The sequence below is a fragment of the Pristis pectinata genome, chromosome 1 (assembly GCF_009764475.1).
Source record: "Pristis pectinata isolate sPriPec2 chromosome 1, sPriPec2.1.pri, whole genome shotgun sequence".
Lineage (NCBI taxonomy): Eukaryota > Metazoa > Chordata > Chondrichthyes > Rhinopristiformes > Pristidae > Pristis > Pristis pectinata.
In genome coordinates, this window is record NC_067405.1 from 55,207,875 (window position 1) to 55,220,468 (window position 12,594).

The window sequence follows — 12,594 nt, forward strand, 5'->3', positions numbered from 1 at the left end:
GTGGAGGCGAGTGGGTAGAACCAAGGGAACCCTATCCTTCCTCTGTCTGGGAGGAGACAGGGTGAGAGCAGAGGTGCCGGAAATACATGAGGTGGAACCTGTTAATTCTGTTAGAAGACAAGCTATTGTTAAGGAAAAAGGAAGACACCTGAGGGGTCTTGGGTGGAAAGTCCCACCATTAAGGACCATTGCTTTTGCGACTCTCTGGTCTGCTCTTCCATCTCATTGAAGAAACCAAAAGCAAAGCGGGGAAATGCTGAGGAAGGGCCCTGACCCGAAACGTTGAACGCCTGCTTTTCTCCATGGGTGCTGCCTGGCCTGCTGAGTTCCTCCAGCATCATCGTGTTTTTTTTAATCTGTTCTGACGAATAGTCTTTGATCTGAAACATTAACACTGTTTCTCTATCCAGAGGCTGCCAGACCTACTAAATATTTTCAGCATTTTCTGTTTTTATTTGAAACTTTGAGGTTTTGTATGATAAGGTAATTAAAAAAAAAACTTTAAGGGGCAAACAACATAAAGCAACAGATTGGAATTACTTAAACCACTACCTCATTGAGGACTTCACGTAATATCACAAATGATAAAATCTCACATTCTCAAAATACTCGTTCTGGTTGTTTTATTGATAGCTCTGAAAGCAGGATTGGTGGATTTGGAACATCACTGATTTGCTCCACCAGTTCTCCTTTACTTTCTACCAGACCAATATAAAAGACAATTAAGGACAAAATGATGGAATTTTGTTGGACAAAATACTCTTCCAATGTTGCACTGATGTTGCCTCAGTGGAGAAACCAGGAATCTTGCTCCAAAGGTGGAGAGAATTAATGCGAAATGTTCAAAAACTTGTTACAAAGTTAACTATTTGAGAGGTAAAAAGGAATGTTACAGTCTCTTTGGAGGATATAAAGGATCACTGTTATTCCATATTTCCCATTGCCTCTAGCTAATTTACATTGATGTTTTACTTTTTTTTCCACAGGTGGATGGTTATTCCTCCATGAATACACCTTTTGGCTTCCCCCACCCCTGCACTCTCTCCATAACTTCCATGACCCCCAACTGCAATTTCCTATCTATTTCCCAGTGTTTTGTAAAAATTTCTTCTCCCAATTTTGACAGCTAATCTAATTTTATTTTAAAGTGTAGTATGCTAGTGAGTATGCTCCAGAGCACAGCATCAGCAGTCTCTTGCATCTACAATAGATGGCGCTATTTGAATGCTCGGCTTCATCCTTTCAATGAAGCTGAGCATTCAAAATTACACTTTGTAATTTGGAGAGTTAGGCTTTATTGCTTCCTGATGTGCACAGCAATTGAATATGCAGGATTAGATGCAGGACAAATACATGCTGGTTTGCTAAAAATAAAATAATATAATTTATAAATTAAAAATTTGGGATAAGAATCAGCAAAACTCTTATCAAGCAGCTGATTTATTTTTACCCACCTAGCAGCTTCTCTGCCAACATGCTGAGCTGGTCAGAATTCAGACCTCGTCCCACATAAGAGGAGAACTGCCAACTCAGCACCTCCGAGAGCTGACTCCAAGTGGCAGTGGGAGGGTTGGTGAACAAAGTCAAATTCTGCAAAATGCAAAGTGCATAACAAACTTACTGCAAATCAGACACAAACAGGCAAACAAAGCACCTCCATCAGCAAAAAGAGAAGACAGGTTAATATTTCCTGTAAAATCCTTTGTTAGAATTGAAAAATGTTTTGTGTTCACCCAAAATATTACTCAAACCACCTTCCTTTCTTTGCAGATCATGTCAGTGTTTTTCCAGCACTTGCCATTTTTGTTTGTTGTTAATACTATTCATTATCAAACCACCTGACAGAAATTAGCACAAAGTAACTTTGGAGATGTGCTGGAACGGGAGCTGAGGAAGCCACGCGTCACAGGAGTGCAAAGAACTGAATGTGGCAATGATGGAAGTATGGACCTGCCATTGGAACCTCATTGGATTGCTCCTCCTTTTTGGTAGCTCATGTCAGAAAAGGAATGGGCCACTTGGCCCCTCAAGCCTGCCCCACTGTTCAATATGATCCTGGCTGATCTATTGCTGGCCTCAACTCCTCTTCTGTAACCCTTAATTCCTCCATCTTTCAAATATTTATCTATCTCCACCTTAAACATACTTAATGATCTAGCCACCACTCTTCAGGGCAGAGGATTCACTGCCCTTCGAGAAAAGAAATTTCTATACACCTCAGTTTTAAACAACCTGCCCTTTATTTTGTTGCTATGTTGCTCATGACTCACCCACTAGTGACAACATCTGAATATCAATTGGAATTGGTTTATTATTGTCACTTGTACTGAGATACAGTGAAAAGCTTGTCTTGCATACCGTTCGTACAGATCAATTCATTACACAGTGAATTGAGGTAGTACAAGGTAAAATAATACAGAATGCAGAGTAAAGTGGCACAGCTATAGAGGAAGTGCAGTGCAGTAAGGTGCGAGGTCATAACAAGGGAGGTTGTGAGGTCAAAAGTCCATCTTATTGTACTAGGAAACAGTTCAATAGTCTTATAACAGTGGGATAGAAGCTGTCCTTGAGCCTGGTGGTAAGTCCTTTCAGGCTTTGTATCTTCTGCCCAATGGGAGAGGCGAGAAGAGACAATGACCTGGGTCGGTGGGGTTTTTGATTATGCTGGCTGCTTTACCTAGGCAGCGAGAAGTATAGACAGAGTCTATGGAGGGGAGGCTAGTTTCCGTGATGTACTGAGCTGTGTCCCCAACTCTTCTGCAGTTTCTTGCAGTCCCGGGCAGAGCAGTTGCCATACCAAGCTGCGATGCATCCAGATAGGTTGCTTTCTATGGTGCATTGATAAAAGTTGGTGAGTCTCAAAGGGGATATGCCAAATTTCTTTAGCCTCCTGAAGAAGTAGAGGGGCTGGTGAGCTTTCTTGACCATGGCATCTCCATGGTTGGACCAGGACAGGCTATTGGTGATGTTCACTCCTAGGAACTTGAAGCTCTCAACCCACTTGACCACAGCACCGTTAATGTAGACAGGTGCATGTGCACTGCCCCCTTCCTGAAGTCAATAACCAGTTCTTTTGTTTTGCTGACATTGAGGGAAAGGTTGTTGGCATGACACCATGTCACTAAGCTCTCTATCTCCTTCCCGTACTCTGACTCATCGTTATTTGAAATACTGCCTACTACAGTGGTAGCATCTGCAAACTTGTAGATGGCATTAGAGCAGAATCTGGCCATGCAGTCACAAATGTATAGGGAATAGAGTAGGGGGCTGAGGACACAGCTTTGTGGGGCACCAGTGTTGAAAATGCTGGGAGGTATTGCTGCCTATCCTTGCTGACTGCAGTCTGTTGGTCAGGAACTCTACCCTGTCAAGCCCCCTCAAGATCTTGAATAAGGTCACCCCTCGTTCTTCTAACCCCCAAGGAATACATTCAAAATCTTATGATGAAATCATCATTATCTCCAAATCATTGCCCCAAAACTTGGTAAAATTTACTCTCGCCATTTCCCAGAACGCAATCCAGCAAATCTTCCTTCTTTGTTAGACTTGAGACATACCACCATGGAAAATTATCTTTATACATTTTAGAAACTCTTCACTATCTCTGCTGATAACACTATCATCATCCTAGTTTGCATTAATTGTGTCTACCATTATAACTACACCATAGCTTTTGAACTTCTCTGTAACCTTTCTGATTATTTGGTCCTCTATATATCTCTCCCACTTATTGGTGATCTAATGTATGCAGCAGTGTAATGTTACCTCTACTTTTTCTTAGCTCTAATCAGATTCTGTCTTTGACTTCTTTGCAATATCCTCTCTCTCCAGCAATGTAATACTTTATTTAGTCAGTACTGCTACCCTCCTCCTTTCTTTATTTCCTTATCCTTCCTGAACACTTTGTAAGAAAGGTATATTTAATACACAGGGCTCCCTCTTCTTGAGCCAAGTTTCTGTTATTTCCACCATGACATGTTCCAATGTGGCTGTCTGTGCCTATTGTTCACCAACCTTATTTATCACACTTCATGCATTCACCATACCTGCATAATAAAACAAATTTAGTTACATCATTCCAATTCCTTATGCTGACCAGTTTTCTCCATTTCTTTTTGCTTGCTTGGCTGTATTTCATCTTATCATTTTTCCCTGCCTCCTTTCGATGGTGCACTCTGCTGCTTCCAATACACCCTGACTGTCATTGCCTTGCACTGTGCCTTTTCTTTCCTGAATACCCCCTTACCTGAACCTCCGCTTTCTCTTTCTGGCACTCAGCCCCCTGCTAAACAACTTAAAAGTTTGCAGTTTTCAAGATGCCTTGGTAGATATTAATTATTGTACTTCCTTTTCAATTTCAGACTTAAAGAAAACAAAAATGCTTGATTAACGTACCTTGGGATCATTCATTAACATATTGTACCATATCACGGAAGCCCAGCCACTGGGCAGCTGGCTTACATTTGAGATGACCACCACAGGCAAAGAACTTGTCTGTTAAAAAAATAAAGACAAACACCAGCATTAATTCAATTTCGGGAAATGTCGTGTATTGTATGAGAAGCACACAGCTTCTATTATGGAATGTTTCCTTTTTCAATAATATGTTTGCTCTCACAATATACTGTAGTTGTTGCATAAAACTAACTACTGTCTGTGAGGTGGAATGGCTGATGGAAAGTACAGACCTACATTTAAACATACTACCCGAAAGTTGAACAGGAAGAATAATTGTAGCTGGATATATATGATGTGGAAAGTTTAAGTATCAAATTATCTCAGCAACTTGATGAAATTGCAAGAAAACATACACCGTACAAAGAACTAATGAAATTAAGTGATATTCTGGAAATAAAGGACACAAACTTAAAAGCTGTGATATTCTGGCATTTATGCACATGATTTTCACTGATATTATTTATGAATTATGTTTAAAAATAAAGCTTAAAAAGGCTTTTTGATGATACATTGAGATACATTGCCTTTCTATTTTAAGTTAGGATTCCTAATAACTGACTTCCCAGAACAGGGAAAGAGTCTTGCCCTCTGCACCACATCAAAGTTATGAATTATTTTAGAAACTCTATTAAATTATTGACTTTTCCTGCTCCACTCAAAATTGTCCTGATTCCTGACTTTATCCTGGAGCAAGGACTGAGTAATGGATTGGTGGGGAATCACTGCAGTTTACCACTTAATCTGCAGTCTTCATTTCCATAACCATGAAATGACTGGGGTTGAATATGGAGGGAATGATGTTGAGTTCAGTGGCTGGGAGTGGGATAGTGCACACTTACAAACTGCTGCAGGAGACCCAAGAAAACAGTCTCAATCAATTGAGGTTCACGATGAAAGGAGGAGATGTCTGGATGGAGTGGGTGGTGGGAAATAAAAACAAAAGTGGGGAAAAGATTAGATTTCTCTGAATTCTTGCACCTCTTGACCCCAATGAAAATTTAAAAGAACCTACTTTAATGTCATCTCCTAGACAAATTTGCTGTGGAACTGGATTTCCTTGTTGAGGTCCAGTGGTAATATCATACATAGAGTGCACAGCTGCGCATCAAAATCTAGTTCAGCCCGACTGATAAACCAGAATTTTGTTCAAAACCAGAATTTTGAACATTCATGAAATCCTCATCTGTGTGTTGCAAGTGATTTGCACATCTCCTAAAACCTGAAAGTTCGATTTATAGCCAGTGAGAACAATGTACCATATGCGTGGTCAGATGTGCATTTTAACTACTCTTGACAGACAAGTAGTGGGTGCAAAATCTCTTCTTCCCCCCCCCCCCCCATAGGTATTGTTTCCCATTTCTACAATAATTCTAGTGAATTAACACTGAATCTTCTTCTCTATGAGTTTAATGCCAGTTCCATTATGTAGCACCTACCCTGCACACTAATACTACGTCTGTATTTTCACCAGTGTTTTGTATAAATGATATATTATTCCTTTACTTTTGCACACAATGCTGCCTAGTTATGAAATACAAACTTCTACAGGACCTTTGCTTAGCATTATAGAAGACATACTACTTGGAAAATGAGACAATGTTTGTAGAAGAATATATTGTTGTTCAGAAGTAACAGAGTTACACTTTTACAATGCAGAAAAAGATAGTCAATTACATCGAGAGAGCTAAAGAAAAAGCGAAGTACCATTCAGAATCAGTAGAGGGAGAGGATGATACAGAAACAGATTTCCAACGATACATGTTATTATGATTTTATGTTAATTAGGAATGTGATGCTCATACACAAATAGTCATGTTTATGTGAAGAAGATTTGAAGAGTTACCAGTTTATTTCATGATTAATTCTTTCTAACCAAATTCATGGATGGGCAAAACAACTTCATTAAACGGTGGGCCCTTCACATTTGGCTCTTGCTTTTAAAGCTAACATTCCACAATAGCAAATTAATGTAATGTTATTCATGAAGTCCACTGATAACAGCTTGAATCAACTTACCTCTAAATCTATGATTAGATCTTGATGACAAAACTGTGTTTCAAAATTTATTGAATGGAGCTCCTCTGTGACAATGAGGGGACCCTGTAAATTTAAGAAATGGTGATAAGATTTAGGAAAGATGACGAACAAAATGGAATCTTCAGTGGAAGCAGACAAATTCTGAAAGTAGCAGCACTTTGATTGTTGAATTTAATTTAGTAAAAGGATTAAGAATGGGAAATTGTTTATTAAGTAATGAATTGGAGATGCATTTATACCAGATAAATGGGATTGTTCAATAGAGTTTAGATTAACTCATTAGAAAGCACTACAGCCAGTTTTCACTTAGTTTTGAAATGGAATTTGCTTTAAAGCAGTATTGGAAAGTATTAGAAGTATTTGAATCAACATGAAACAATATTTATGAAGAAAGAATGAAGATTACAAAGAATTAATTTAATGCAACAACATTGCATATGAAATCTAAACAAAGAAACACAGAAGCTTGGAGCAGTGGAAGAGTAAAATATCTTTTAATGCCATAACCTTTGAAACAAGATAATAAGGACTTCCATTTGTATAGCATCTTCGATGACTTTGGGATATGTCAAAGCACTTATTTTGAAATACTTTGTTGTGAAGTTGGGAATGTGGCAAACAATTTACACACAGTAAATCCCCCAGAACAGCAAATTGATTATGACCTTATAACCTAGTTTTGGTGATGTTGATTGAGCGATAAATATTGGATACTGGAAAAAATTCCCCTGCTTTTTAAAGTTATGACATGGGAACTTTTACATCTACTTGAGAAGACAGATCCGGCCACAGTATTAATGCTTATCTGCAAATCAATTATATCTGACATTGTTGCTCACTTGGTAACTAGACAAAATGATCATTTGCTATTTACCAGAGTAAAATCACAAATTTTTTACAGAACTCCATTGAAACATTTAGCTTTCTTGGCTTTGTATTTTGTTACTGCTTCAGGAAAATGCTTTTCCGGTTATCTGACTACTTAAGTGCAATTTATCTAATCAATAGAAGTTTAAGACATTTTACCTCATTTCCTTTAGTTCCTGCCGATGACTTCTGTTCTTTAAGTTGCTGTCAAACACATAAATATTAAATTAATATTTGTTTTTCCAGTTTTCCCCTGAAGTCACCAATGCTGGACATGCATTTATATAAAACTTCATCCTAACGGCCTTTCCATGGTAAATTATTTTTGAACTTCTTTGACTATTGTGTAATTTAGCACTTTGTGTTAGCCACATCCTACTATCACAGAATAAGTAATTTGTTTCCTTCACAGAATCACAGACATTTATGTTGGAAAGCAGCATTGAGGTAAAAGATCAGCAATGATGTTATTGAATGGTAGAACAAACATGAAGGGCCAAATGGCTTACTCTTGCTACTATTTCTTATGCTCTTATGGACCAATTACTTTCAATCTATGGTCCTTTGTTTACTGAACTTTCTAATAAAGGAAATGGGTTTTCCTATCCAAACTCCTCATAATCTCAATTAAATTGGCAGCCAGCTGCCCTTGTTCCAAAGAAAATAGCACCAGCCTAAGCAATCTTTTATTACAACTAAAATTCAAGCAAGATTTTTGTAAATCTCTTCTATACCCTCTCTGGATTTGGGGACAAGCTAATTCAAACTGTTATCTGTAGAAATTATGAAGTGACCAAAATTGTATGCTGTACACTTAAGTGTAGCCTCACTAGTATTTTATACAGGTCCAGCATAGATTTCATGATTCAGTGAAGAAAGGAATTTACTTTTTGTTCTAAACCATCTTATTTACATGTCCTGCTATCTTCAGGAATCTGTGGACATACTTTCCAACACTTCTCCCTACACTTCTTAATACCTTCCATATAATGTCTTGAATCATCTTTTTTTCCCTGTCACAAATTCATTACCTTATCATTCTCTGGATTAAAATTTGTTACTTTTATCTACCTGACTGTTTTGTGATATCTTCATGCAGAGTACAGTTTTCTTTCAAGGAATTAACCACACCATTATTTTTTTTTAAATTAGCTGCAAACTTCTTTACCATGCCTCCTAAATTTAGGTTGAAGTCACTGAAATGTACCACAAAAAGCAAGGGCCCTCATATAGAGCATTGTTACACCCAACAGGAAGCAGCCTTTCCATCACTAAAGCACCTGTCAACTTTCTGCTTCTTACTGCTATGCCAACTTTGGACACAACTTGCCAAATCCATTTGGAGCCCATTGGCTTTTGATTTTCTGATCAGCCTGCCATGTATAACCTTGTCAAAATCCTTGTTCCATTTTGTGCAGTATACATCAAGGGCTAACCACATTGATTGTTCTTGTTACTTCCTCAAAAAATTCTAAGAAGTGATTGAAGTATGACTTTTCTTTCATCAATCTATTCTGGTTGGCCTTTACTTATTTCCAGCTTTCTAAACAATTTATACAGTACCTTAGAACTGTTTCCAATAATTTTCCCACAGAAATGTTAAGCTGTTTATCCTGCAGTTATTCGGACTGTCCCTTTCTACAAACAATAACACATTTCTTCTTCGGTAGTCCACAGTGTTGGGAATGACTTGCTTTCACTCCAGTTCTGATTTTGAGGGGTGGAAGCTGCCTGTTTCATTTCTTTTAACCTGGGCTGGCTGTCGGATGCCAGACTCCAGTTGGACTTGGCAACATAATGTATTTGGTGCAAGGGCAAAGACAACTGGAGACCAGACTCTGCTGCATGAACTTCTCAAATGTGGACACACACACACACACACACACACACACACACACACACACACACACACACACTGCCCAAACCCACTAAACCCTTCCCTCCATCAATCTCCCCACCACTAAACTGTTCCCTCCCTCCCCTCTCACTTCACCCAGTACTGCCAGAGTTACCTCTTTCACAAGAGATGATTAAACTGTTCTCCCATAAAAGATCCCACAGCTCCTTTGTGAAAAGGAACAGGAAAGAATTATCCATGGTATCCAAAATTTATCTTGATCTTGGTCATCAACAGACAACCCAACAGGAAGGATACCAGTAATATCCTTATCTACACATTGCACCATTTTGGATTAAATAAGTGTGCAATACAAGTACATTTGTCCTTTACCAGAAACTGTGGAAGTACTAAACAACTGGGGAGACACTATAAGAAATTCACCACAGTGTTTACCGACCACTCTCCACACACTCTCCGTCACAACATAGCAACCCAACAATTGACCATAAATGACGATAACTGGCACAATCAATGAAATCAGCCTCCCTGTCCTGAAGCTTAAACCATTTAGGACTGAACAAACTATATCAACATCCTGACCTGCAACATCAGCAGCGCAAGCAATTATACAAGTAGCCTAACTGTACCAGAACATTCGCCCATTAGCAACATATAACAATCACTTCATAAAATGTAAACATAAACATCATTCCTTATTTCAAAAGGCCCTTAAAAAGGAGAATCTAGAGCTAGGGTTACTATTTAAAAATAAGGTGCTGCCCATTTAAGACAGAGATGAAGCAAAATCTTTTCTCTCAGAGGGTCATGAATCTTTGGAGTTCTCTTCAGTTGGTGTAGGGTTTTTGAACATTTTTAATTCAAAGATTCTTAATAAGCAAGGGAGTGAAAGATTATCAAGGGTAGGTAGATGCAGATTTAAGGTTACAGTCCAATTGGCGATGATCTTATTAAATGGTGGGGCAGTCTTGAATGGCTGAGAAGCTTCCTGCTCCTAATTCAAAGGTTTGTATGAAATTTCATTGTCAATTTACTTGCAGCCTTTCCAATCCTCTCACACGATGCCAGAAACCAAAGAAGATTGGAAGATGATGCTGTAATTTACTCCATTGCTTCCTTAATAATTTGTAATATATTTCGTCTAACTTTAATGACCTATCTAGTTTGAAAGATGCTGAACTAAAATTTCCTCTATGTATATTCATTTTATTCAATATTTCTTATTTCTTCTCTTTAAATATATTATTCCTCTTTGACTGTAATGTTCTCAAGATGACAAATACGAAGTGTTCATTGAAGACCATAACCACGTCCTTTGCCTCTACAGATAAGTTTGATTGGAACCTACTCTTTCCTTTGCTATTTATTCTCTGGCTTGATATATTTATAAAACATTCTTGATTTTTTTTCTTACCTCTTATTTCTTTTTTCCCCCCATATGCTCCTTTTTAGTTTCATTCCTGGATTTGTATATTCCTCTGGGCTTCCTGTAGTACTGAGCCCCTGGTATCTGAAGCAAGCTTCCCTTTTCTGCCCAATCCTGCCATGTATGCTCCATGAAATACAGGATTACAGAGCAGATTATTCCTTGGTGATACTGGTTAAGAGAAGAATGTTGGTCAGGAGACAAACAGAACCCCGGGCTCTGTCATCTCACATCAGTGCTTCTCAGATGTCTTCTTTTTTTCTTAACTGTGGCTTCCCTTCTGCCATAGTTCAAAGGGCCCTCAATCACATCTGCTCTATTTCCTATCATCCCAGACATAAATAGAGTTCCCAGTGTCCTCACTTTTCACCCCATTCTAATAGCATTCACCTATAATGAGATGTCACCATCAGACACATCTTCTCTTTCCCTTCCAGCATTACTTCCTGCTTTGGTTTTCCAGCTCCACCAGTCAGTGCCCTTCTGAAGACACAAGAGATGCAGCAGCTGCAATTTTCTCTTTGCTTCCCTCAGTTCAGAGATCCTTCCAGATGAAGCTACAATTCATTTATACTTCTTCCAACTCAATGTATTGCATCCGGTGCTCACTATGTGGTCTCCTCTATGCTCAGAGAAACCAAGGACAGAATAGGTGATTGCTTTGCAGAACATCTTTTCTGTCTACAAAAATGACCGTGAGCTTTCAGTTTCACATCACACTAATTCTCCATCCCATTCCACTCTGACCTCTTTGCCTGTGGCCTCCCACACTGTTCCAATGAATCCCAACATTAGCTTAATGAACAGCAACTCATTTTCCATCGAGGCAAGTTGTAGCCCTTCAGATTACCAATCTTTCCTCTTTGTTTCAGAACTGGCCAGCTCTGATGTAAGGGCACCAAATGTAATGTTAATTCTTGTTCCCTTTCCACAGATGTTACCTGACTTCCTACATATTTTCTGTATTCTGTTTTATTTCAGATTTCCAATAACTATTATGTTCTGCATTTCATAGTTCCACCATTATTTACTTTTCTTTCCTTTAGTCTCATTCATCTCCCTCTCATTCAGCTCCTCTAGACAAACCAGCTGTGATTGACAAGCATTCACCAACAGCATATGTATACATGGATTCTCTCGGGTTCCACCTTATCACAGAAATACGCTTAGTTCTCTCCACCACTACCCATTGTCTGCAACATAAAATATACTTTTCCTATACAGATGAAAGATCATCAATCAGAAATGTTAATTCTGTTATGGTGCATGCCTCTGCCACCCTTTCAGTCAATGAGTTGCAAATCCCTATTGCCATCTCGGTGAAAGAAAGGTCTTTTTATCCCTCCTTTAATCCTTCTATCAATTGTTCCAATGGCCCCTGATATATGTTTGACTACTTTGTTAATCAATTTCACCATATTTTTTATCTTCCACCAGTTATTCTGGACACTTAATAATCCACTGAGCGAATCTGCCAATTATGATCTTGTATGACACTCAAGCCATGGTCTCAAAGATTTGATTGCTACCAAATAAACCACGTCAATCCAAGCACTTAATCAGATTGTCATTCATTAAAATAAGAAGTTGCGACGCAAGAATTAGTAGGCCAATTAAGACTTTGGTGAACATTATAACTTAGCCCAATGCTTTTCCAATCCTAGAACTTTCAGTGGCTTCACTGGATACTGATTGAATGGCAGAGCAGACTCAATGGGCTGAATGGCCTAATTCTGCTCCTACATCTTATGGTCTTATAGAACCCTTGTGAATTTTCCACCTCCCATACCCAACATGCTGCCATCACCCCGGTTCAGGGCAGAACAAGAATGAAGTTAGAACTTAATATTGTTTTTATTTAGTAGGCAATCAGGAAACTTCAATTAATATTTTCAATCAAATAGATTCATTCTAATGTTGGCATCAACTTCACAGTATGAAAAGGATA

General features: G+C 38.5%; 1 protein-coding gene across 1 annotated transcript in view; it reads right to left on the reverse strand.

Moving 5' to 3' along the window:
• The window catches only part of stat4 (signal transducer and activator of transcription 4), an 85,917-nt gene that overhangs the window by 30,802 nt on the left and 42,521 nt on the right, over nt 1–12,594 (reverse strand). The window contains exons 14-17 of the mRNA XM_052027795.1: nt 7,522–7,566; nt 6,475–6,558; nt 4,396–4,494; nt 1,455–1,590 (exon numbers count right to left, since the gene is read on the reverse strand). Coding sequence (XP_051883755.1) covers nt 1,455–1,590; nt 4,396–4,494; nt 6,475–6,558; nt 7,522–7,566 — 364 coding nt within the window. The remainder of the gene's footprint in view (nt 1–1,454; nt 1,591–4,395; nt 4,495–6,474; nt 6,559–7,521; nt 7,567–12,594) is intronic.